This window comes from Pelecanus crispus, chromosome 4 (genome assembly GCF_030463565.1).
Source record: "Pelecanus crispus isolate bPelCri1 chromosome 4, bPelCri1.pri, whole genome shotgun sequence".
Lineage (NCBI taxonomy): Eukaryota > Metazoa > Chordata > Aves > Pelecaniformes > Pelecanidae > Pelecanus > Pelecanus crispus.
In genome coordinates, this window is record NC_134646.1 from 85,430,691 (window position 1) to 85,457,456 (window position 26,766).

At 51.6% G+C, this 26,766-nt stretch overlaps 1 protein-coding gene across 1 annotated transcript in view; it reads right to left on the reverse strand.

Annotated features, from left to right (window-relative positions):
• Nucleotides 1-10,768: 10,768 nt before the first annotated feature.
• ADAM33 (ADAM metallopeptidase domain 33) overlaps nt 10,769-26,766 on the reverse strand; it is a 33,287-nt gene continuing 17,289 nt past the window's right edge. The window contains exons 9-24 of the mRNA XM_075708952.1: nt 26,270-26,436; nt 26,073-26,157; nt 25,209-25,351; nt 21,356-21,533; nt 20,899-20,988; nt 20,339-20,534; nt 18,699-18,807; nt 17,986-18,190; nt 16,953-17,030; nt 16,059-16,167; nt 15,061-15,211; nt 14,334-14,424; nt 13,371-13,616; nt 12,907-13,070; nt 12,114-12,131; nt 10,769-10,840 (exon numbers count right to left, since the gene is read on the reverse strand). Coding sequence (XP_075565067.1) covers nt 10,789-10,840; nt 12,114-12,131; nt 12,907-13,070; nt 13,371-13,616; nt 14,334-14,424; nt 15,061-15,211; nt 16,059-16,167; nt 16,953-17,030; nt 17,986-18,190; nt 18,699-18,807; nt 20,339-20,534; nt 20,899-20,988; nt 21,356-21,533; nt 25,209-25,351; nt 26,073-26,157; nt 26,270-26,436 — 2,082 coding nt within the window. The 3' untranslated portion in view covers nt 10,769-10,788. The remainder of the gene's footprint in view (nt 10,841-12,113; nt 12,132-12,906; nt 13,071-13,370; nt 13,617-14,333; nt 14,425-15,060; nt 15,212-16,058; nt 16,168-16,952; nt 17,031-17,985; nt 18,191-18,698; nt 18,808-20,338; nt 20,535-20,898; nt 20,989-21,355; nt 21,534-25,208; nt 25,352-26,072; nt 26,158-26,269; nt 26,437-26,766) is intronic.

The following is a 26,766-nucleotide window of genomic DNA, read 5'->3' on the forward strand; positions in this document are numbered from 1 at the left end:
TTGGCTTCCCCAGCCCAAGCACCACCTCTGGTCCCATGAGCTGGTGATGGTGAAGTAAAGCCTAAAACTGGAAAAGCATCAAGTATTTATCTGACACCTTGACTCTTCCCAGAGCGGTTCCTCCATTCCCAGTCCTGGTGGGTAGCAGGCAGATAGAATAGCTCAGCAGTTATTCATTCTTGTCATGAAAATAGGTGTAATCTCCAGCCAATGTGCCAAGCCAATTCAGCAAAAACCTGCACAATTGCCCTGAGCTGAATCAATAGCCCCCCAGCTTCATCGCTAGAACAGGTCACCCGTTTGTCAAGGGAGACCTGAAATCATTCATAGGATGCTTGTGGTTTTGCCGTCCTTGCAATGGCTTTCCTGAACTCTGTCCAAAGCAGAGACATGTCATTTAGATTCTATTAAAACAAAAGTGCACGTCCGCACACGCGGGAAGAGAAGGAGGGAAGAGAAAAGGAGGAGGGAACTGGGTGTCCTTGAGGTCATGTAATCTAACAAATCACGGAGAAGCCATTAGCACCACGAAATGACAGGAGGCAAAACAAGGCAGAACGTTAAGCACCCGGCGCTACCAAATCCATCAGCTGCTCCTGTTATTCTGATGGTGTGTCGGTGCAGCATATAATCATCAAAATTGGTATTCTGCTGCAAATCATCTGTCTCCTGCTTTCACTCCAGGCTGAGTTTTGCTGGTCATTAGGGATCAAGGAGAAAGTACGGAGTCCACCTCACATCAGTTCTTGCACAAAGTCTGCTTGGCCCTCCTTCATCGGCAGAGCAAGCAAGCAGGGTCCTAAATGCAATAACTCCCGTTGTGTGCTTATAAGGAGGGAAAATAGCTGGGTGAGAGGCTTAATCAGTCCTGGAGTCATGAAGACTTCAAGCGTGATGTTGTTTTGGAGGTGGATGGTAGCAAAACTAGCAATGTGCTAGATCTTCAAGGCCTTGGGGCTGGGTCAGTGTTCGGCAGAGTCCTTGTGTCGTTTGCAGAACTGTGATGGTAAAAAAGTGATTCACCACCATCAGAGCTGGAACAACCCAACCCTGGCAGGTGGTGTAACCCACACACAAGCACATATAGCTGTCACTCAGTGGACAGGGGCTGAAAGCGGCCCTGAAGAGTCTTACAAGAAGGGACTGGCTCTTAGCGCAGGACTTGTCCCTCCAGCGTAGATCAGGTTTTATAAGACTCCCTTGCTGAAGCTGGCATGGATGTTAGAACTGACCAGACACTAAGTGCAATCACCACCGGCTTTTTCCCAGAAAGAAGAAGAGGAAAAACTCTGAGCAAACACTCTAGACAGCTGACAAAGGTCCTTTCCAACAAGCATCTCTGCGATTCTTGGGAATGGATGAAATTCACGCTCTGCAAACCAAGAGAGGACTTTGTCCCATCCAGATGCTCACAGAGCTTTGCAGCACCAGGGGCTCTCCATCAGAGGCAGTGTTTGTCCTGCAGTGGCTGCCAGCAACCCCATGGTCATTTCCTCTCAAGGAGAGAACAGCATTGCAAGCTCTACTTGAGCGATATCCAAGGACCTCTGCCCTCTGCAGAGTTAGCAAGATCCAGGTAGCAGAGTTCAGACCAGGTGTGAAGCTACCAAGACCATTTCACAGAAAAAAGGGCCAGCAGGTCTCAAATCTCTTCTTACACCAAGATTTTGTCTGAAGAGTGTTGAAGATCCAGCACATGGGCATCCAAATGGGCAGTCATGCCACTTTTACCTGTGCTCCTCCATCCTCAAGGCCTGCCACAAGACATTCCCAGTGTGCTGCAGGACAACTGAATGGGACAGCATTATCTGGATGTTTGGGATGGCCCAGTCTCAGTTCTTCAAGCCCTGGAGAAGATCCTGACCTCCTGCTGAAAATACAGCAGAGCTCAATTTAGCTATTTATTTAGCCCTACTCAAGGGCCTGTTCTCTAACAAGACAGAGCAGAAAAGAAGAGCAGCCATTTCCCATCCCAGAAAACAATGTGGTTTTTTGAAGTTTAACGGAGAAAGTTCTCCAACCAATTGTCTGGTGGGGTTTTTTTTAAAGTATTGTGCATGTCACTCAGTGCCAACGATTTCAAAGTGTGTCATCGTTGATTTTCTTTTGTCATTAACTGCCAGGGTTGGGGGGTGGTTCAGAGCTGAGCCGGAGGAAGATCGGAGGCAAAGCTGACTTGATTAAGACTGTGTTTTGAAACCTTTCTGCATCTTGTTTAAATTGATTTTCTTCTGCTTCTGCTCTAAAAGGGGAAAAGAAAAAAAAAGAGCTCCATCCAAGGGAACATCAAAGGGAACTGAGCTATTTTCACTGCTGGTATAAAAACGAAAAACATGCAAAGACCAAACTGCATGACAGATGCTAATAAAGTGCCCAAGAACAGAGCCCTGTAGAGACAAGGCACAGGAACAGACGATAATACCTTGACTCAGTCCTGAGTTGCTTGCAATACAAAAGCTTCACACATGTAAAACCCTCCTGGGAAACACACTGTTGAGGAGACTGTGTGCTGAAAAAATCATGCCAGGAATTATTTTAAACTCAAAGAATGACTAAACTTTGTCTTGCAGTCATGGCTTTTCTTTCTGGAAAGGGCAAGCAGGGGGAGGATACTCAACAAAATGAAGAAGAAGAAAAAAATAGTTGAAAAAGCCACCTGTTATTTTTATGCCCAGGAGAAAATTAGGCTGTTTATCCAAACTGTAGCTCATTTTGGATTCACTAAGCAAAGCCAGCAGAATGGCTTGGCAGGTTGGACTCTGGCCTTTGGTCACCTCAAGTCCAATGGAGATGAGGTACGTCCTGTCACATGTTCCCCGGATGACACCTGTACCTCTGTCCTGCGTGTTTGACCTGATGTATATGCTCAGCTCAGGTCCCGCCCCAGCAGACATATCTATAGCTGGAGACCTTTGCACAACAAGAGCAGTCTTGATGGGGGCCACCATGTGAGAGCAGCTCTCAGGCTCTGGAGACCCTCTATTTCAGTCCTACCATGGTAGGTCTTGTCCTGCAGGTGTAAGCTCTGCCTTTCCCTGCCCCTTGTGCTTTCTGTCCTTCATGTCAGCAGAATCTTGCTGTGAATCCAAAAGGGTAAATTCACACCTTGCTAGAAAACTAGTCCGAAAGCTGTATTGAGTTGATCCAGCTGGGGATGGTAAGGTGACTATTCATAAATGAAAGGGGCCTTGCAAGGGTGCTAACATTTTCTTGTTCCTCATATGCACCACTGACCCCAGGAATAACTGGCTTCTCACAAGGAAAGAGGATGTTGTCACCAGGGACTCCTCATCTAGACATTTAGAGGTACCTCTTAGATCAGTCCTTTTGCACTAATGCTGTCTAAGATGGCTTAAGAATTCTCTTCTTTTTTCTTCACCCATTCTCTACCAACCACAGCCAGAAGCAGGAGGGCCAAAAATGGACTATCCTTGGTTGAGGAGAGCCACAGAGATGAAATATATTCCTTCTCAGCCTAGTCCCAAAAGCTGTGTCTGTACTCGTGAACTGAACAGTGGACTGAACTCAAACTGCTGAATTGTTAGTCCTCCCTGGCACGCCTTTGGCCTTAGCACAAAGCACTCTGTGATTCTTGCATGGGTCAGCCACTTACGTGGCCCGTGAATCATCCCAGCAGACAGTTTGCTGATGACCACTTTGTTTTGAAGGTAGGAGAATTTAATAACATAGATGAAGACTGCTCTGTGCCATTGGCCTCAGGACCCCCAAAACATTCCCAAGCACATTTTAATCTATGAGCACAGACGTGACCAAATCTCCTTGCTCTGCAAGCCTAGGGGATCACAAAGTGCATGAAGTCCCTCAGTCACAGGAGGCTACTTTGGACTGAAACAGCTTCTTTATTTATTTTTATGCAAGCCCAATAAAGATAAAATGATCTCTTTATGACAAAAATTTCATCTCATACCTATTTCTTTAAAGCACCTTTGGGTACCAAAGAAGTGCCAGTAACAGCAATAAACAGCCCTCTGTCCCTGGGCAAGTGTCCCACCAGCTCTCCCTGTCCAAGCAGGAAGGCTGGTGAGCAACATACTGACCTTCAGTGCTTTGCTGCAGGCAAGCACAGGAGAGGTGTGGGCTGGGGGGTGATAGCAAACTCAGCCATTCTCCTGGGCACTGTCAGCCCCATTCAGTCCCTGGCTAGTCATGACTGTCCTCTGCAAACATCTCATAGCATATCATCAGTGGCCACTGTGCAGAGCAGGCCAGGAAAGAGCTTTGAGATGTGTTTCTCAAGGCAGTAATTCCATTTGTCGTTGCTAATTAGGCCAGAACAGCTCCTCCATTTATATATCTCATCTGCTGACAAGAGCTGGACACCTGGGTCTCATGCAGTGCATTTGAAGCCACACTGTGGTGTTTCCACCCCCATTTCTACATTCTCCAACTTCCTAATTTTACTACTTTGGAATGGTTTGGTTTGATTATCTCAGCTGAGCATCTGGGACCAAAACAAGCACGTTGCACATGCTCTCTAATATCCAAGCACAGCCCTGCCTCCGCTCACCGACATTCTTCAAATCACGGTGGACAGCAGCAGCAGTGTCTTTGCATCAAGATGCCACATCATCATGAGGCCACGGGGCAGGGCTTCTCCTCAGCTCCAAACGTTGTCCAAACTTGCACTGATTTCTTAATTTGTTTCTCCGAGCAAGGATTTAAAGCAGAAAGAAAAGTTGGAGAGGGAGAGCTGCATCCTGCTTTGACACTGCTGGCACAAAGTGCTCCATCTCCAAGCTCGCTTTGTACTTCATAGTGCTGGGACTTGAAAGACACTCGCTTCTTTAAGAAATACTTGGAAATTAAGAGAGATAAGACATCAGCTTTAGGCAACACTTCAGTAACAGCTCTCAACAGGACCTCAGTCTTTTGCATGTGTGTGTATAATATTATAAATTTATTTCTCTCCTTCTCTCCATATATATAGAAATGTTGACACAGTGAATTAAAATCAAGCTGTGCTTTATACTTTCATTTTTAATGGGACCATTCTTGGCTCCAAGGAGAGAACTATCAGCCCCTGAATGGCAGGAACGGGTGGAGAGAGCAATTGTCTTCTGCCAAAGACAAATAAAGTAAAAGGAAAGAAAAGGCGCTGGAAGATGATGAATGGTTCAACTTCCTTGGCTGCAGGAGCCTCTTCATTAACCGCTTCACTGCTTTTTTTTTTCCTTTTTTCTTTGGGTTTTTTTTCCTTTGTCTCTGTGCATGTGTCTGCCTGCCTGCAGCTCTGTATGCCCGTGAGTGTGTGGCCTGCCTGCAGCTGTGCGGTCCCAGTTCAGGTGTTCATCCCCCTCATCTCTCCCATCCCAGGATGCAGCATTAAATGAGAAAAATAAACAGAAGATGGTTTGACATTTTACACTAGCAATGTCATGTGCTGCATCCCAGGGGACAGAACCTGCCTGGTGCCAGGACACCCACAGCAAACTCGGTGCAAACTTGGTGCACCTCAAAATTCAGGCTCCAGGGAGCCAAGGATGACACTTCTTGTCCCAAGGTGACTTCCCCAGCGTGCTCCAGAAAAGCCCCCCAATTTCTGAAGCTCACTGGAAGCCACTTAATCACTGGGGACTCTCCCCTGTCCCCTCCATTGCTTGGCCCTTCCTCCACGTCCCCCTTCATCCCTTGGAAACCCCTGCAGAGCCCAAGAAGGCCAGAAGCCCATGGAGCTGCTGTGGGCCAGGATCTGGCCTCTTGCTGTGGCTCTTGCCCCCCAGGGTGACTGGGCAGGACAGGGCACAGGTGGGACAGATGAAGGACTGATGGCTCCATGTCACAAACTGAGGGGAACCAAGGCACGGAGACAGAGGCAACGACTTGCCCCAGGGCAAGGAGATCTTGCCAGCTTCATCACAAGCGCGGTGGGAAACAGTGACCCAAATGGCCAAGAATCTACAGTCCTGAGTCCCTTTGCCAGCTGAGCTTCCTTCTGCTCCATAGGGAAAAGCAGCCAGTCCCAACGAGCCCATTAACATGCTGGGGCAGCTATCCTGGGGCTGGGCATCCATAGAGCCATGGTGTCCTCCTCTCAGCAACCTACATCAGTCCTGCCTCAGATGCAGGACCTAACCCAGGCCCAGTGTCCTGGCCAGGTCTGCCTGTGACCAATAGCTCAGTGTCAGGGTGGAGTTGCTGGTGTGGAGATGAAGATGGCTGTAGCGTCCCCTCCACTGCCACTCGAGCTGTTTCCCTACTATGTCACAGCTCCTTGGCCACCTCCAGGACCAGAATGGGCCCAAATGGGCCGAAAAAAAGCCTTATCAGTTCAGCAGGACCTTTCTTCCGGGTTGAGGCTGTGCCTGTCATATCACCTGGATGTTTAATTCAAAGGAGGCCACCGGGATAAAAGGAAGCCTAGGAGATGTTAAAAGACCCCCACGCACACTCCTACACCCCCTAATCAGCCCTGGTAAGAGTGAAAGCATCCAGAAAGCCCAGAGGCCCCTACTAATTTCATAGTAGGCTGGATCACAAGCTCTAAGGTTTGCTGTTTGCAAAGTGCCTGGTGTGCAGGGACCTCAGAAGTCTTGGCAAGAATTCTAACGGCGATGCGACACAGCAAGAGAAGAGCAGCTGTGCAGAGAAAGAGGCACTGCTGGAGATGACCCACCCAAGTTACCCCAGCTTAACTTCTCCCCCATTTCATTTGCACAGGACGTGGAGCATCTCAGTGCAGGAGGAAGACAGAGACTGGTAAACCAGACCAAAGCTGGAGAAAACATTTGTACCATGGGAAGAAAGGCACAGAAAGAGTCTCCCTGGAGTGGTGTGGGCTCTCCATTGCTGGAGGGTTGAAGAACATAAGGGCAATTATACCAGGACAAAGCAAAGAGCTGGCACCACGCTCCATCAGGGATCAGGTTAAAATCTGAAAGGAGCTGGGCTTTGCTCCACCTGTCTTCTGAAATGTCTGGATCTTGTTGCTGGGAATTAAGAAAATGGTTTCTCCCTCCAGCATGTACCATCTAAAGCCATTGAATTTGATATAGATGCTTTCTCTGGAGCTAGCCAGGAGGTTTTTGTCTTCCTCATTTCAATCTCACAAACTCTGCCACATGGTAAGCACAAGTACCACTGGATAAATGACAAATGTGCATGCAAAGGGACTGCTCAAACCACCAGCAAAGCATTAGCCTGAGCCTCTCAGCCTCAGCTTTTGCTCAAGAACTCACTGGAGATTTTCAGCACACATCTCCACAAACATGGCCCCAGGTTCTCCCTTACCTGACCGGAGGGGCAATGGTGAGGCCCAGCCTCCCAGCAGAGGCAGCATTTTGTGGACACGTTTGTCGCAAGAGACATTCAGGCCAATGTCAAAAAATGCAGATGGGCTAAAGCAGGTTGCAGCACTCAGTGTATTCACTCTGGTGCAGGTCTCCACCTCAAAGTGCATACAGGGACAGCTGTAAAATATGAGTTGGCCTATACGGCAGCAAAGCTGGGACAAGAACCCAGAAACGCCAAGGTGATGAAGGCAAAAGTGGTCTGATCCTCTATCCCACACCCACCCCTCCAAGCCTTAGGGAGACTGAAAGACATTTAAGCAGCAGATGGGACCACAATGCACATCTCCATGCCCCCAGGTTTCAGTGAAATGACTGATGGGGGACCACCACCACAGGAGCTTTCTCCTTTCCCCTTCACCAAGCACATGCTGTCTGAGCAAGGTTCCATTAGCCAAGAAGGTGCCTTTGATGCTGAAGACACAGTACGGTGAAGGGCTGTGGTTTTTCTGGTCTCCTGCTGTCGTTTTCCAAAGGTACCCAAACTGGCAGCGGACGCCTTTATAAAGGGGAAAGCTCCACCTGGACAGACTGCAAGCTCAACGAGTCATCAGAGGCACTCGGCAGCTTTCATGCTTTTAATGGATTCGGAGATGATGGGGAGAAAGAGCAAGGAGGAAAGCTGCACTTGAGGATCTGGTCCCTGGAAATTCCAGCAACAATTCAGAGGCAAGGCTGAGCAGAGGATTTCATGGTCATCTGCTGCCACCTAGTGTCAGCTGGACACCCAAAAGCCCTCCGTGGATTAGTGAATTTCTCTAGCCAGGCCTCGAGTTCTGCCTGTCCCATGGACCAGAAGCTGCATCTTAGATTTGTGGATGCATCAGGATGGATGTCATCCGTCTGCACTCCCTGTGACTATCTCAGGCTAGACAAAGCCAGAAAACAGACCATCGTGCATCACACTTAAATTACGATCTCATACCTCCACTCCAAGCAAGGAGCCAGCTTGCAGCTCAAGGGCAGAGGAGCTGCGTTGGTCTGGGCATGTGGACTGGGAGGGCTGTTCTCAGCATTGCTGCTCTGCCTGGGGAAAAGGGATGTGACGGGTCATTCTGCACCACAGCACAGCCAATCTGCCTCAAGAAAAATCCGCTGGTGCATGCAAGGACATCTCCCAGGCAGAGAAAGGGTCTTTGAGAAGGGTGAAAATATCTTTGAGGACTTACTGTGCTGCTGAGCAGAGCCCTAGACCAGTACATCTTTGCAGGAGCCTTGACATCAGAAATGGGGGATTCTATCAATTCCTTTCTAGCCTGAATAGCTTGAATTTAGCCCCCGAATGTGCATGTCCTAGTTCTGCACTGTTGGTGAAGTTTGGATAACTGCAGAGGGTGAACTCCCCATCTCTTCCCACCGGCAATGGGAGATGAGAGTGAGTGTGATGGCCAGGTAGTTGACATTAACGGGCAAGAATCCAAGCCCAGGGACATTGCATCAGCTTGATGTGGTCACTCAATCGCTGGTCTCACAGTAAAGTGGGTTTTTTTTGTCTGCAGCGCTGTCATCCCTCACTTTGTCATTAAGCTAAATGGTCCAACTCATTAAGAAAAGTTTTTTCCAACCACTTCATCATTGCAGCGACTTCTCCAAACCCTCTCCAACTGTTTAACCCTCTTCTAACACCTATACTGGACAGTAGAAGAGAGGACATTCACAGGCAGGGAGCAGGAGCTCCGTAGGCTCTTCCTCAAGTCTGACCATGTCAGAAGTCCTTGGGAGATCACAAAAAAGAATGGGACCTTGGGAAGGTTTAGGGACCAGTTCATTTATCCCGTCCTCTGAAGGTCATCTGAGAATGATCTCAAGAGGTCCCTTTCAACCTAAATGACTGTGATTTTGTAACTTGTTATCAAGAGTAAGAGGGAGATGCTGGATCCTAGATCCTGCCTGGACATCCACCAACCAAGAAAGACACGGAGGTACCAGAGATGCTGCAGGGAAGACCCATGTGCATGACCAAAGACATCGAAAACAAAGCCTGATTGTAGGTGAGTAAGGACAGCTTAGGTTAAGCGGGCCTTAACAACAACCTGCAATTAGCAGCCCATTTTGTAACACTGGGGATAATGAAACACCAGAACAGTTTCCTGAGGGTTGTCCCTGAGCCTACATCATGAACAACCTTTGCACTGGTTGGACCCATCTCAAAAAGATTTGTCCTAGGTCAGATGGGATCTACCCCAGCCAGGGTAGTTGACATGTCACACACAGTTGGACGGACTGAACCCAGGTTTAAGGGCTAACAGAATGGTCTCCAGGGATCTGTTTACAGTGGTGTGGTAGGAGACCCAGAGACCTTGGTGTCTAAAGGCTCAGGGAACTTCTGAGCAAGAAAAGAGCCAGAGGAGCCAGGGGACCATACAAAGCCTTTGTTCTCATTTCAGACCCTGACAGAGCCGCATGTCAAGTCATAGGAAAGTGGCACGGTATAATACTGTGCAGGTCAACAGCACCTTTCATCTGAGGATTGTAAAGCCCTTTCAAGACATCAGTTTGTTAAACCTCACAACACCCCTGTGAGGTAGGTATTACCCCCCATTTTACAGACGGGGGGAACTGAGGCACAGAGAAATGCAATGGCTTGGCCAAGGCCTTTGGGCAAGCCAATGACACAGGTCTTCCTGCTCTTGTTCCCGGCTTGTGGCTTCTTCCCCGTTCAGACAGCAGAGTGTTAGCAGCTCACAGAGCCACTGCTGGGCTTGCCCCATGAGCAGGGAACATGCAGTGTTTATGGAGGGCTCCTGAGCCCCTTCAAAGCACCCTGGTAACCAGCTGCCACCAGCACCTCAGACATTAGACCATTTCCCAGACAGCTGCTCCTTCCAGGTGTGACCCCAGGATTGTCACTGGTTTTTTTCTTGTGCAATCAGGCAGGAGGCCAGGAGGAGCCTGAGAACTTGGATCCTTCATGGAAATGTCCCAGCACCGTATGGCACAGTCCAAACTGGAAACCACTTTTCTCTCATGGCAAATGTCTCCCCGGAGACAATGCCCAGCATTGAACTCTGGTGGCAGTGGGTGGTGGGAGGTCTCACCAGGCCTGGAGGAGAAGGAGGAGGTAGCTAGAAGGATATTACACGGCTCTTGCTGCCACTGTCGTCAGCATCTTTCATCAGTGTTGGATGTTCACTTGACCCCAAGTCACCCCATCCCAGCTCATGTGCAATGTCAAGAAGAAACAAAAGCTGGGGGGTAAATTGGCCAGGAAGCAATGCCAGGAGCTGTGGTGGAGTCTCCATCAAGGTATCCCCACCACCAACCCACCCCAACCCTTAGTTACATCATGGTACCAATTTCCCCTCTCCTCCCCCCACCACTACAGTTTTTGTGCTGAATACATATTCTGTCTTATAAAAATAGTCCTCTGGTATCAAAAGACAAATAAAACAAGAGAGGAATAAAAGACCCCTGTCGCCAGCAGCAGTGCAAATCAGGAGAGCCAGCTCAGGAAGGATGGGCTTAAGGTGTCCTTGGTTTGTCACTTCTTCAAGGGGAAGGAAGTTGATTGGACTTTGATGGTTGGGACTGGCCTAGAGTGAGAAGAAAGAGAAAGAAAATTCGTTTGAGTGCGGAGACCAAGCATCCACCACAACCACCCTTCTACAGCTCAGCTGCTGTCCCTGAGACCGGAGGAGACCTGGGTCTGTCACGGTCACCCATATCCTCTCTCAAAGATACAACCCCAAATTGTATCGCTTTCAGGTGTTTTCCTTTGGCATACCCTCAAAATCCTGATAGGACACAGAGTCCACCAAAGCATGTGGTGACACTGGGCAGTAACCAGCAGTGAGAACTGGGAGCCCACCAGCTGCGGGAGTGATGTCCCTCAAGGGGTTACTGTTCTTGGCTTCCCAAGAACAGCCAAGGTGGTTTGTGTGCTACCAAGAGACATCACCAAATCAACCAACCTGATATGGACCCTATAGTCCACCCTCGGAATTCATGAAATCTCTCATCTCATCCATCCAGGAAAGACAACGGTTCCCTGGCCCTCTCCTAGCATGTTGGTGGTGTCAAGTAATGAATACAGACCAGGACACGGGCACGTCCTGCTCCCTGGCACAAGTCTGGCCCTGCCAGTCTACACTTGCTGACATGGGCACCGTTTCAAGAGGGGACGGCCAGGGACTGCTTTCAGTGGGCAGCAAGAACAAAACTACACCATTTGGGGAAGGGAGCTGAGTTTGGCTCCTGGGATGTGCCAAGTCTTTCTCTTTTGGGACCAGAGAACAGGCCTGTTTTATCTACCAGAAAAGATGAGCTATAGGGATTGAGTTACACTGAGAAATTTTGGGGCATATTCAGCCTCTTTGTGGTGGCAACTACAAATGCATAAGAACCTAAAATAGTGTAAGAGGGACAAAGCAGTAATCAGCAAAGCAGACTGTCTGGGGATGAGGGCCAACTTCAGCCCAGCATGGTGCCTTCTCTCCGTGGCTAGATACAGCCCACAAACCTGGCTAGCAGGAGCGGATGCAAGCGTGATCCCTTGAGGCTCCACTGACCCATATCCAGAGGATTTAGCAGCATAGCAAGAGTTGAAAGTAGTAGGGACATTGTAAAGGACTTGGACTTAATCTGCCTGCTCCAAACTGGAAAACCCGTGCCCTCCATTCCCTTGGACACGGGTGCCCAAGCCCTGCTGTTGCTGGGTACCCAGAGGGGCTATGTCCTGCTCATCTAGGAGCCTCTGGGAAGGCGGACGTTTAATCCCCAGTCTCCTGGGGGTTAAGCCCAGTGCTTAACCAAAGGCCATCCCCCCACAAGCAGTCCCCATGGTCCCGCATGGTGTCTGTGACTCACCTTTGAGGTGGCATCGGTCTGCAGGGAAGAAAGATGAGAGAGAGCATCAATGTCCATCCCTTCACTCCACTGTCCCCAGCAGAACACCAACAGCTCCCTCCATGCTCTGGGATGGGAGGCCACATATACCCCCAAAGGATGGCATGTCCCTTAACCCATCAGGACCTTATGAGACCCAAAGTCCCAACCTTGGTCACTGTTGGCCCACCTTGGCTAAACCCTGTGGGATCCTGCCAGGTGGAGGCATGGCTGCAGACCCCGGGCACCTGCAGGCACCTTGCTCAGGTGGGCAGGCTTTTCTCCTGCACCATGCAGGAAGGAGCACAGGCACAGGCTTGTTTATGCACATAGCATCCCCATCTGGACAAACACTTTGGTTGCAGTTGTTCCCCAGGTAGCAGAATTTGGGACATCTTCTGATTTCCTTCCAACCTTTTGCTGCTGCCCCCGAATGCCCCATACCAAAGATCCACAATGCTGTACAGGCCAGTTACCCCAAAGCTGGTGGGCTTTGAACTCCTCTGTAGCTCCAGCAGTGTGCACAGACCCACGCACCCCAGAGCACAGAGCATTTCTCCTGCTGCTCAGCAGCCCAGCCTGTACACAGCAGCCATATTGGGGAGGAGCAGGAGAAACCCAGGTCACAGTGATGACACCATGAGGGGAAGACCAGAGCACACCATAATGACATTTGGGATGTCTCACCCAGACATGACCCACAAGACACCCCACTGTTTCCACCTGCAGAACCCCAGCAGTGGTGGGAGACAGCTCAGCTCCTCTCTCAACTTACTTAAATGGCCTCGTGGGGTGGCTGATGGCACTTGCACCCGACACCTTCAAGTTGGTAGGAGGGACCATGACCAGCAGGGTCTGTCCATGTGTAGGAGGCAGCTCTTTGGCCAGAAGAGGACTTCCAGGCAGCGGTCGACGGGGCGGCTGGTGCTTTGGGACGACCTGGGGTCACAAAGTGTATGGGGAGAGACAACATCCTTAGAGGAGCATCCAATGACCTCCTACAAACCTCTCTCCCCGCTGCAGAGCTGAGATGCTTCAAAGCATGTAACAACACCACCCAAACTACCTTAAAATATTCTCGTTATCTCATGAGATTTCTTCACCATTGCAACAGATTCATCTTTTAGGGTGGTGTGACAGCTCCTTAATAGTGCCCAAGCCAAAAGAGCCACAGGCAGCCAAAAACCAGGGAATTTCTATGAGTCTGGAAGGAAAGCACAGCCAACCAGCAAAGCTCACCAGCGGAGTCCTCACAGGGCTGCAGGGAAGAGGTTTCTTCGGAGGTGGTAGCTTAGCCTGGGAGACAACCGTTTTGGTGGAGACCATGGGCGATTTGCTGACTGGCGGAGGCGGCCTGGCAGGCTTGGGGTCTCTCGGGCGTGGAGGGATGGAGTGGGGAGGTGGGCGAAGAGGGTGGACGACGTTGACAGGCTGACAGCCGGGCTGGTGAGTGCTGGGTTTGGGGAGGAACGCAGCCCGTGTTGCCTGCAGGGACGAGAGAAACAGAAGTATGGAGAAAATCCGTAGGTGCGTTTTCCTGGGTGCTGAAAAGCAGATGTTCCCTCAAGGTCTGGGTGCTAGGGAGTTGCAGGAAGAGCACTGGGTATTTGTTCCACTTTCTGGGACCACCACTTTTACCACCCACCCAAAGGCTGAACATGTTTGCTCCTCGCTAACCATATGAGAGCACACAGGGATGAGAAAGGTGCTGGTCTCAGGAGATCTGGAGCAGGGCCAGCTCTGGTGAATCCATACCAGATTTCCACCAGACAGGAGACATCATCCATTCTGCCCCGCTCTCAGCCACTGTGGCCGTGCTCAAAAAAACCTAAATTATTCCTAAATTCAGCCCTGGGCTTACCCATCCCAAGGTCACCAGAGCTGACACAACCAGCAGCAGAAGCATCTGCCTCCCCAGAGACCCAGCACAAAGTCATCAGCAGGATGCTAAGCTTTGCCATGGTGATGGGCAATTTCCCGGTGGAGGCTCCTGGCAATCACCATCTTTTTGAGCAGGGAGAGCTCAACAGACTCACTTTAGGAGGGATGTGTACTACTGACCAAGGACTCACAGTGTAGACACAACGTAAAACCAACACAGAGCACCAGTTGCTTGCCCAGTTGCTAGAGGTAGATGTGATCATCCACAAGTATCAAGTCCCAGGGACGGAAAGCAAACCTGGAAGGTGAGTTATTACTTACTTTATTAGTGTGGCTGGAGGTGGAAATGTTCCGCAAGGTGAAAGCAGCTTTGGGATGGCCACTGGTTGACTTCCGACCAATGGTTTTGTTCCTGCCAGGGATCACAAACTTAAGTCACAGATGGCAAAACGAAGCAACCGTTTTTGCAACAGCTGCTTCCCGAAATGCAGCACATTAGCGAGATCCCATCTCCGTTAACAGATCGTTAACAGACAGTCTTGCAGTGCTGGGTGAGCAGGGATGACAAGTCTGTCTTGAGATAATGATGGTAATGAAGGAGGTGGTCTGGTTCTGGGGTTTTTTCTCAAATTATTGCAGGGGCTCTGAGGTGTGTGTGTGTCTGTACCTGTACCGAGAGGGGAAATAATGAGGATATCTAAATTCAGTGCTCCTTTAGAGCCCTTCCAGTTCTTGCAGCCTGCTAGGAGCAGATGGCAAGAAAGCTCCTCAGTACCAGGCCACCTTCATCATCACTCTCTGGGGTTTTCCTGTCCAGAGGACCATTCCTGTCCTGTGCTCAAGGGAGAGCTGAGAGCCTCAGATTTTCCCTGGAGAGAGCTCTTCATATCTCAAACCGGGTCTCATACCAATTTGAAACAGATCCTGTGTACCACCAGCTCCCCCACAACCGTTTCTACCAGGGTGGATGCTGCCAGTGGCAAGAAAACAAGATTTCAGAGTTTCACTGGGCCCTCAAGAGAGAAGGGATTTAGGTCGCGTCACCCACCTGTATGTCTCCTGGCTCCTCCTCCTCATCTCCTTTATCCATTTATTCAGGAGCGAGTTCTCCCGCCGGTACCAAAAGTAGATGCTCATCATCAGGGCCGGGAGGAAGAGCAGGAAGATGAGCAGAAGGGTCATTAAGATGGCTTCATGATCTGGCAGGGAAAGCACAAAGATGAGTGTGGGGCTGGGAGAGCCAGCAGCCTCCGGCTTCACTCAATGGAAACGTAGAATCATAGAATGGTTTGGGTGGGAAGGGACCTTTAGGGATCACCCAGCCCAACCCCCCTGCAGTGACAGGGACAGCTTTAACCAGAGCAGGGTGCTCAGAGCCCCGTCCAACCTGGCCTGGGATGTTCCCAGGGATGGGGCCTCCACCGCCTCTCTGGGCAACCTGTGCCAGTGCTTCACCACCCTCATTGTAAAAAATTTCTTTCTTATGTCCAGTCTAAACCTATTCTTCTTTAGTTTAAATCCATTATTCCTTGTCCTGTCACAACAGGCCTTGCTAAAAAAATTGCATCCATCCTTCCTATCGGCCTCCTTTAAGTACTGGAAGGCCGCAATAAGGTCTCCCTGTAGCCTTCTCTTCTCCAGGCTGAACAACCCCAACTCCCTCAGCCTGGTGTCATAGGAGAGGGGCTCCAGCCCTCTGACCATCTTCGTGGCCTCCTCTGGACCTGCTCCAACAGGTCCATGTCCTTCTTGTGCTGAGGGCCCCAACATCAGTCCCATTTGCTCATTCCCAGCCACCCAGGCTAGAGACATCATTGCTGATCGCACCTCCAAAAAGGGAGCACTACCATCCGGTGGTCTCTGATAAAAATGGGTGGCCATCAAGCAACCAGAGCTAGGCACAGGCTGTGAGTCTGCCTGAACAGACCCAACCCAGCACATTTGGGGGTGAGCTGTCAGCAGCTTTATGGCCCCATTTCCCCCTCTCACGGCATCGCTCCAGCCCCACCAGTGTCACAAGGCACTGGACGAGAAGTCGTGACTCACTGTCGCGCTGCACAGGGCCACTGTCCACACTGCCACCCAAGCCCGGCTTCTCGCAGTATGGGGGAGCCCAGCCAGCATCACAGTGGCAGTTCTTGTTGCTGTTGCAGACCTGCAGGATGAGAAGGAGGGTTGGAGACCACGAGGGACGTATGGAAACAACGGTCCGTATGGTGGGGATGAGACCAGATGGCCAATGGCAGGAGTCAAGGCTGAAGGAGCTTAACCCCTGCCAATATTCACCCCTTGAACATCGCTTGGATCATGTCTGTGTTGCCCTCAAATGTGTGACTGCAATGTACAGAGATATTTTCTTGCTGACACTTTCATTTCCTTGGTCTTTGCAGAAACCTTGAAGTATCTTACACCCTCAGTTTTCACACCGCTTGACTAGACAAGCCCAATGCCCTTAATGCTTTGCATTATTGGATCCCCTTGGGATCTTCCCATTAAACCATAACATTGTTGTTGCCTTATCTGACAAAGCCCTGCATTCTGCAGAGGTCAAATCTTTGTAGCCTTTAAGCTTTGGACAATAGTGGTTCTTTCTATTCGCTGAAACATTCCGTGCCTTTTTACAGTCCCAGTTGTGTTTCTAACTCTTACTTTGCTCTCAGGGGAACAGGCACCTGCTCTGAGCTCTGAATGCTCTCCAGTTCAAATTGGACCCTGATCTAAATTTTGCAGATGGTCCTTACATCACAAATGACCTTATTCCTCTACCTTGGACATGGGTAAGCAAAGGTCTCATCTCAGCCTCACCCATAGCTGATGCATGTGAGAGTTATGAAAAGCAGATGCCCACTGCATTGCAAGGCTCATCCCTGTGGGAGACACTTGGTTTTGCTTAAGAATCTCATTTCAGGAGCCCGCTGTAGGTCTCAGGCAATAACTCACCCCATGGCCATTGCACCGGGAAACGCACTTTTCCAGCTCAAAAAGGGAGGCATTCTGGCACCGGCGATCTTTGCAAACCTGAGAGAGAGCCAAGAAGCTGAGGTTAGAGAAAGACCCGAGAGACGGGGGACAGTGATCTTCTGGCTTCATAGATGGGAGTCCGCTGGAAGGATGCTGTCCATTGGAAAATGCGGGTTGGCTAAATCATATTTTTCCAGGTCAATGCATTTCACTCTCATTTTCAGCACAGCCCAGGAAACCTCTGCCATTCCCCCATCCAGGACAGCTCAGCAGAGACCAGCCACCACCACTCCCACCTCCCTCCCCTGACAACCCACCTGGCAGCTCATGGAGAAGGCATTTCCCATCTGGCCCTAAAACGCAGTCACCAGCCAAAAAAAACAACACTGGATTTCAAAACCGGCCATCCTTTCTCATGAAAATGTCGACGTTTTGGCCTTCCATCCCAAACTGGGATGAAAATTTCACAACTGAAATGCCAAATAGCAAAGGCCATATCTCCCCAGCCAGCTCTGTCTGGTGTGCATCCCTGCTACCGTGCTGTCTACCAGGCTTCTGCCCTTTCTCAGCTGAACCGATCCTCTGTAAAGTACTTGGAGATGCAGGGGTTGTAAAAGAGACTAATGCTCAGTTAGCAGCATCTGTTTGGATCTGTTGTCCTGATTCCTAACACAGCTTTCCCCTGGGAAACAGTTTATTCATAGGAGGAAGCCTCATCCATCAAGTCCTGGGGCATGCCATTCTTGCTGGGGTTGCTCCACTATGTATTAAATCAGTAAAGAAGCATGGAGGCCAAAGAGAACAATTTGATGGCCTACACACAAGCATCTGGTCTCATCTAGAAATGCCCTGGTTGAGATGTCATCAATGCAACGTCTGCAAGCTTGGGGGGAACCACATCCCATGTCCCGGCTGTAACGCAGAGAAGAGCCAATGTCTACGTTGGACCTGGGACAAGAGCTAAGGAGCTGATCTCCTGGAGCAGACCCCAGCCCTAGGAAAAGGTACTCACCATCCCATCTCCACACTTTGTCCCTGTCATCACCAGCCCAGGGTCGGAGAGGTCTTCCTCCTCGTCCTTTGTGGTGTACATGTAGGTGCCTCGGCACTTCACCTCCCGCCCATTCCAGCGGATGGTGGTGTCAATGGAGACAGTGTTGGTCCCCTGGGGCTTCTTAGCTGAGCTCTGGCACTGGATCTTGCCACACATAGCATCCCTAGGAGCAGAACACAGCTGAGGTGAGGGCAGGAGATGTGGGATGTACTCCCTGCCCTGCTGCCTGCTGGCTCACCTCCCTCTGAATTTATGGCCATGGAAGGTTGTGATGGCAGAGGCTCAGCAGGTTCAGAAAGGGCCTTAGATAAATCATGGTCAGCACAGAAATGCTGGAGGAAACAGGCAGGGGGGCTTCTTCTAACATCCCTGGTCTAACTGGGAATACTGGAGAGCACACACTCCCTAAATAGCATCTCCTGCTGATGCTGTCTTTGATTTTCCCTTCAGGCTGGGCTGGGAGGTGATACATGGTGGGACAACCTCCCAGCACTTATGGGGACTGAGCCCAGGAAGGACCTGGTGGCTTCCTCAGGTCCAAACTGGAGCTGGCCCAAGGGGTGATGCCAGGAGGTAGGGCCCCACCAGCCCTTTCGCAGGGGTGGGCAGCGGGGGGCTGCGGGTGCAGGAGAAGGAGATGGAGCACCCATGGGTGCCAGCGGTGCACCCACCTCTTGTCGCATTTCACGTAGCGCCCTTGGCTGTCTTTGCCGCAGTTGCCGTAGGTGTTGCCGGCCATGTTCACGTCCTGGAAACAGGCGTCTGGGGCCGGCCAGGCACCTGTAGGGAGGGAGGAAAGGTCCCGCGTGGGATGGGGAAAGCAGCCAGCAGGGAGAAATACCGAAACCGGGAGCAGTGGCTGGATGCTTATGGAGAAAACACCATGGAAAAGTCTCCCAGAGAGCTGCTGCTGCAGGTGCCAGGCCAAGAACAGCACAAGAGGGGTGAAATCCCCTTTTCTCTGGGGTCTAGCAGAGAATTTTGGCCCTGGGGGAGGACTCCCCCCTGTGCCTGCTGCAGCTCTCCTGGGGGCACCCATGGGTGCTGGCCCTGGGGGTGGCAGCACCGCTACGCAAATGGGGACCTATGTGCAGGACCTATGGGGCAGGAGCAGTAGGGGGGTGTACGTGGGTGCGAGCGGGGTGTTGGGAGTGTGGGTATGGGGGCTGCAGCGCGCACAGGGCAGGGTGCAGCACGTGGCTGCGCGTGGCCATATGTAGTGCGGGGGCCCTGCGCAGCACGGGGTCGTACGCAGCTGGGGGCCACACACAGCAGATGGCCGTATGGAGCATATGAGCTATGGGCCGTATGCAGAGTGGGGGCCGTATGCAGCCTGTGGCCCTATAAAGTGTGTGTGTGTACATATATATATATATGTATGAAGTGTGTAACAACCACACGAAGCATCTGGCCATGTACACCTTATGAGCCACGTCACCTACGGGCCATATGAAGTACAGGGTCTGTAGGCAGCGTGAGGGCCATATGCAGGATATGGGCTAACTGAAGCAAGGAGGCCATATACAGTCTACACAGTGCATGAGCCATATGCAGTGCATGAGCCATATGCAGTGCTGAAGCCATATGTAGTGTACGGGCTGCACTGCAGCGTGGAGGTCACTTGCAGCACACGGAATCACGTGCAGCACGGGGATCATACGCAGCATGGGGGCTGGATGTAACGTATGGGCTGGATGCGACGTGGGGACCATAGGCAGAGGGTAGACGGGCTGGGCAGAGCAGAGGACCAGGCATCTGGGTGTGCGTTCACAGCACCCCCAGCCCTCCATGCCAGCCCCATGGATGCAGATCCCAACCCTGGATGGGGACAGCACAACCCTTCCATCCACCACCCTCCAGCCCCACGGGCAGGGGGCATGGAGACCCCACGTGCAGACACAGCGCCAAGGCACAACAGAGAATCACAGAATCATAGAATCGCTTAGGTTGGAAAAGACCTTTAAGATCATCCAGTCCAACCATTAACCTCACACTACCAACTCCACCACTAAACCAATTAAGGGGAGAGTAAGAATTAATTTCATGTTTCCTGCTTGGTGGCTGGATTAATTTTAATGAAAGTAAAACTAGGAATCATTAAGGTTGGAAAGGACCTTTAAGATCATCAGTCCAACCATCAACACAACACCACCATGCCTACTAAACCATGTCCCAAAGTGCTACATCTACCCGTTTTTTGAATGCCTCTAGGGATGGGGACTCCACCACCTCTCCAGGTAGCCTGTTCCAACGTGGCTCCTGCTCTGGAGAGGGGTGGCAAGGAGGCAGGGCTGGGGCTGGTGGGACTCACCTGGTCCCCAGAGCTGGACGCACTGCTGGTGGTGGGTCATGCACATGCCGTTGTTGCAGTAAGCCTCGCCGTAGGCGCAGGATGAGCCATCCAGCAGGTATACGTTGGCTGGGCAGTAGGGTGAGGCACCCGTGCAATATTCAGGGAGGTCACAGGATCCCGCCGCTTCCCTGCAGATCGTCCCAGCCACCTTTAGCTACCACAGGAGGAGAGAGAAACATCAGCACTGAGCGGCAGCATAGGGGCCAAGCCGGGATTGCTGCTGCCTCCCAGTACACCTTGGGGCCATACACCATCTATAGTGTCCTCTGTGGTACTATATGGGGCTGTCAAGGTACAAAGCCAAATTCCTGGGCTGGACCCCAGACACAGAGCAGCCGGCAGAGACTCCCCTGCAGACGTGAGTTTACATATAACCCTTCTCACTTGGCACCGGGGGCGGGGGGTTGACCTCAGGAACATGCAGCGTGTGAGTGCCAGGGAGTGGGGGGGGCCATATCTCCCTGCACAGCCCACAGGCGGGTGGGGGGGCACAGTGGGGGGCACAGCGAGGGGCTTACCTTGCAGTTCTGGCAGCAGTCACCATGGGCACACTGGGCCCCCGCCTTCAACGTGCAGTTGTGTGCGTTGCAACATGGGTTGGTGCATTCCTGCGTGGGAAGAAGAAGACACCACCACGGTCGGTGAGTCCATCCCTTCCCCACTGCTGCCCCCAGCCCCTTCTCCAGCCATCACAGCACTGCTCTTCTCACTTTGACGATGGGGAAACTGAGGCACAGGGGGGATGAGGAAGACCTGAGTATTCTGGGGCAAAGTCAAGAAGAAAGCCAGGACCAGGTTAAATGGATTTAGGAAGGTGGGACTGAGAAGAGCTCTTGGGATGGAGTCTCTGCCATGACCAGCAAACCTCTTTCCTTGGAAATAACCCCCTCCATGTGGGCTGCATCCTGCAACCCAGCAGCTGAGCTGAGCTGCAAAAGCCTCTGTGGGAAAGCAACGCAGCACCCAGCACCGTACCTCCACCTCCCCGCAGTCACAGTCTTCTCCTTCCTCCAGAAAGCCGTTGCCACATTTCCGTCCTACCACCAGGTCCTTGGTGTCGGGCAGGTTGAAAAGACACATGCCACCTCCCTTCTGGAAGTAGTTCTCCAGCTGCCTCTTGCTGCAGGAGCTGAACACGCGAGGGAAGGGATGTCTGCGCAGGCGACAGATGGGGAGGGATGGGAACCAGGGTGATGGGGACCAGGAGAAGGTGGAAAACCACAGTCAGAGCTGGGAAACAAGGACATGGGCAAACTGGCACAAACGCTTCCAAGAGCAGAAGCCACCGTCAGCCAGATGCATCAAGACCGCGAACATCCCCCACCCCAACTCACATGGCTGAGCATCAGATTAACAACCAGGGGACACCACACTTAACCCAAGTATTTTCCAGAATGGGATGAGGTGGACAAGCAGAGCTGCTACACGCCACCCCCAGAGCATCAACCCTCCAGCAAGAAACCTCTTGGAGATTGGAGACCCTCATGGTCTGAACCTCTGTCCTGGTTTCAGCTGGGATAGAGTTAATTTTCTTCCTAGTAGCAGGCACAGTGCTGTGTTTTGGATTTAGTAGGAGAAGAATGTTGATAACACACTGATGTTTTTAGTTGTTGCTGAGTACTGCTTATGCTAGTTAAGGATTTTTCAGCTTCCCATGCTCTGCCAGGTACACAAGAAACTGGGAGGGGGCACAGCCAGAATAGTTGATCCAAACTGACCAAAGGGCTATTCCATACCATATGGCATCATGCTCAGTATATAAACTGTGGGGAGTTGGCCGGGGAGCAGCGATCGCTGCTCAGGAACTGGCTGGGTATCGGTCGGCGGGTGGTGAGCAATTGCACTGTGCATCACTTGCTTTGTATATTATTATTACTATTATTATTATATTGTTATTATTATTATTTTACTTTCTTTTATTTCAATTATTAAACTGTTCTTATCTCAACCCAGGAGTGTTTCTCACTCTTACTCCTCCGATTCTCTCCCCCATACCATTGGGGTAGGGGGAGTGAGCAAGCGGCTGCGTGGTGCTTAGTTGCTGGCTGGGGCTAAACCACGACAGCCTCAAAGCCCAGGGAGCACCCACGCCTGCAGGCTCTGCCAGCTCAATGCTGGTGTAGGTGTCACCTCCGTCCCTTGGTCCTCTGCACCTGGGACACCACAGACCCTTCCTGTCCTAACCGCGGGGCAGGTCTCTACATCTGCAGTGACTGTCTGCTCAGGAAGTCTGCTAAATACATGCCTGCTATCACCCAACCGTTGATAGGAAACAGCCATTTGGGGCTCTTTAAATACCACCATGGCTGAGATGGAGAAAAATCCTCTAAAAAAATTAAAGAAAAATGGAAAAGAAACACAAAACACCCCCCTGTACTAAATCATTCACAAGGCCTGAGGAGCAAAAAATAAAAATCAGAGCCTACTACATATAAAAGTCATTTCTCTAACAGCCCAACTGGCCTCTCCCATAAGGAGCTGGAGAGAAACAGTGATTTTCTAGAGAAGCTCTGAGCATGGTTCTTCCGTAATTTTGCACAAGTATGCAGCGGTTTTTTTGTGTCATATACTAAGAAGGAGGAAGCAGAGAGTAAGAGCTGTGCACCGCTTTCCACTTCAGTGCTTGTTTCATTTCCTCCTATCGCTGAAAAAGAGTTTTATTTTATATTAGGACATCTCATTTCCAAAATGACACAGAGCACTGCTTCTGAAAATATTTTTGAAGCATGGGGGGAACCTCTTGAGCTGCAGAGAAAGCTGTAAGTCCATGCAACTTATGGGAGGGTAAGCAAGTAAATATACCAAATAAGTTGGTACATGAACGTGCAAATAGGAACAGGTTGAAGACAGTCAAAAAATGTGTTTCCTGCCCATGTGGGGAAAAAAATACTTCAGCAAAAATGAGAAGGAAGAAATGTCACGGGGAGATGTCAGCTCAGAGAGCTTTGCCTGCAGGGGTGAGCAGGGGCACAGCTGAGCTACAGCATCTGCTACTGCTTTGCACCAGTGCCTCCAGCGCTGGTGGGTAGGGACAGGGTAATTAATTAGTAGGATAACTAAACAAACAAGCGCACAACTGCCTCATCCTGGAAAGCCGGTGCTTTTCCCCACCACAAGCCACCTAGGAAGAGACTAAACCCCACGGCGTCAGCGCCGCGGTCTGACAGCCCTGAGAGCCACAGGAAAACGGCCTGGGGACACCCTGAAACCGCACCACGGTTTTTGACTTTTATTAATTGGAAGAGCGGGTGGGTTCAAATAATGGGGAATAAACAGCTGCTTTTCTGCAGTGCAGGGCAATCTGGGATGACTGTATTGTTGGGAGCCGGAATACCCAACAGGAGAAGGACCTTGGAAGGAAAAGTAGCACCAACCGGCTAAATTTTATACAGCTTTGGGCTGAATTAAAGGGAAAAAGCAAAGGAAAACAAACTCTGGATGGATGACAGAGAGCATGAAAGCTAATGACTGCCACTCCGGAGCATCCCACATCCAGATTTAGTGGGGTTGGGGTGAGGGATGTGAGCTCACCCCACCACAGCCCCCCAGTGCCATGAGTCCCCGCCAGCATGACCGGGGACTGGGCACCCCTTGGCCCTCCGGTCTTTACAATAAAGAATAATTGCATCGTGCTGAGGTGTGGGTTAGCACAGGAAAATGCCTTGGATTGCTGTATTGTGTCTATCATAGAATCATAGAATCATCAAATTGTTTAGGTTGGAAAAGACCTTTAAGATCATCCAGTCCAACCATTAACCTCACACTACCAACTCTACCACTAAACCAATTAAAGGTAGATTAAGAATTCCATGTGTCCTGGCTTGGTAGCTGGATTATTTTTTAATGAAAGTAAAAACTAGGAATCATTAAGGCTGGAAAGATCTCTAAGATCATCATGTCCAACCACCAACCCAACACCCCCATGCCCACTAAACCATGTCCCAAAGTGCCACCTCTGCCCGGTTTTTGAACGCTTCCAGGGATGGGGACTCCCCCACCTCTCTGGGCAGCCTGGTCCAATGCTTGACTACCCCTTCCAGGAAGAAATTTTTCCTAATACCCCATCTAAACCTCCCCTGATGCAGCTTGAGGCCATTTCCTCTCGTCCTATTGCTTGTTCCTTGCAAGAAGAGCCCGACCCCCCTCCCTGCCCCCTCCTGCCAGGAGCTGCAGAGCGATCAGGTCTCCCCTCAGCCTCCTCTTCTCCAGGCTGAACACCCCCAGCTCCCTCAGCCGCTCCCCACCAGCCCTGTGCTCCAGACCCTTCCCCAGCTCCGTTGCCCTTCTCTAGACACGCTCCAGCACCCCAATGTCCTTCTTGTATTGAGGGGCCCAAAACTGGACACAGGTGTGGCCTCACCAGCGCCGAGTACAAGGGCACAATCACCTCCCTGCTCCTGCTGGCCACACTATCCCTGACACAAGCCAGAATGCTGTTGGCCTTCTTGGCCACCTGGGCACACTGCTGGCTCATGTTCAGCCGGCTGTCAACCAACACCGCCAGGTCCTTTTCGGCCAGGCAGCTTCCCAGATAACATCCATTTGCTTCCATCCCTAGCTCTTTTGGGATGGGGCTGCTACCCCTCGGAGACCACCAGCCCGGCCTGCTCCTGGGCCCCAGGATGTGCTCGCTCCAGGGAATTGGGATGTGCAGGGCAAACGGGAGGAGGGCAGCCAGCCGGGTCCCTCTTTGCAATGGGGCACTGCACCCACAATGGTGCCTTGCAGGACAGGACCCCCTCCCCACTCCCCAGCCCACCCAGATGCAAAGAGCATCCACAATCTGCTGGGGGCTTAGGAACTGCACCCCATCCCCACCACCACTTACCCAGTGGCCGCTGCCATGACACAGCCACCTTGCTCCGGGGTGGCCTCCACGCAGCAGCCTGTGCTGTCGTGGCTCATGCCAAAATTGTGGCCGATTTCGTGGGCCATAGTGGCAGCTGCTCCGATGGGCTGCTCCGAGTGGTCCTGCATAGGGATGGGGGATGCATCAGCGCAGCAGCCAGGAGTGATGGAGAGGGGTGATCCCACAGCAGAGAATGGGTTTGGGGTGATGGAGGGACCACAACATCCCTGGGATTGCAACTGCATCCCGTGGGAGGGACAGAGAGAGGGATGGAGGAGAATTCATGGCAGACATGGGGTTTGGTCTCCTAAAAGTCCCACATGGGACTGTCAGGAAGCTCTTTTGCTGGAGTCAACTGCTGAAAACCTGGAGCCTTGGAAGGCGCATCCCAAAAACCAGAAACCTCCGTTCTCCACACCGCCACCCTGCCTAGGGACCACAGGTCACCAGGACCACCACCCCCCCATCAGGAGGAGGATAAGAGTTATCTGGGGTGGAGATGACCCTACAAAACCAGAGAGCACAAGCAGGGAACAAGCAGAGGCTATTCAACATGAGGGGCAGAAGCAACACAGGAGATCCCAATACTGCTGCTAGCTGCGAGCTAGGGGTGTACCTGGGGCAGGAGACCTTCAAACCAGCCCTTTCTCACTCTCGTTAGTACTTGGCCAACATCTGAGAGGGGTAAGGGGCTACCAGCATCATCATTTGCTCTCAGGCTGCATGCCAGGACCAACCCCAGACGGCTGGTCCTCCAAGCCCATGAAGAACCCCAACAAGATGGGGTGGCGATGGGTTCCCCCAGCCTGGGAGGAGCAGTAGGGACCCCCGTGCCCCTCTTACCATGCTGACACCTCCAGAGTTATCCGCGCTGCACATCCCCTCCAGCGGAGCCATGCCGATGGTTGTCCCCCTGAACGTCTTCCCTCTGCCCAGAAAGGAGAACGGAGGGGCAGTTAGCACCCCAGGGGTGGTTTGGAGACCCTGGTCTGAGCTGCGAGCCCCCGCTCCAATGCCCCCGGCTCCATAGGGGTACTCACGTCAGCAGCTGGGCGTTGTCATGCTTCTTGCGTGACCTCAGCGCCTTCTTCCACTGCAGGAAGGACCAGAGCGTGGCATTGGCATCGCTGGTGACAGCACACTGGTCCCGCTCCGTCCACACCTCCAGGCCGATCAGGGCCACCTTGATATTCAGCGACCTGTAAAACTGCAGGGAGGGGACAGGGATGGAGGGGACAGTGTCTGGCATTCGCTGTACATCCTCCATCATTGCCACGGTATTTCAGCTGGTGGGTCTCCATGCTTCACCTCCAGCTGGGTGGCATGGGGACACACTTGTCCCAATCCACCTGCAAGGATGAGCTCTACAGGCATAGGCATGGGCACAGGAGCCAGTCAGGGTGGCACGACGCCATTCATCAGCTGACAACACTTAAGCACGTCCCTGCTCGTGTCGAGGATGCCAGCATTGATCCCCGTCACCACAGCAGGGTGAAAAGCCAGCAGCACCCTCTTCACTGCTGCAGCTCAGACAACG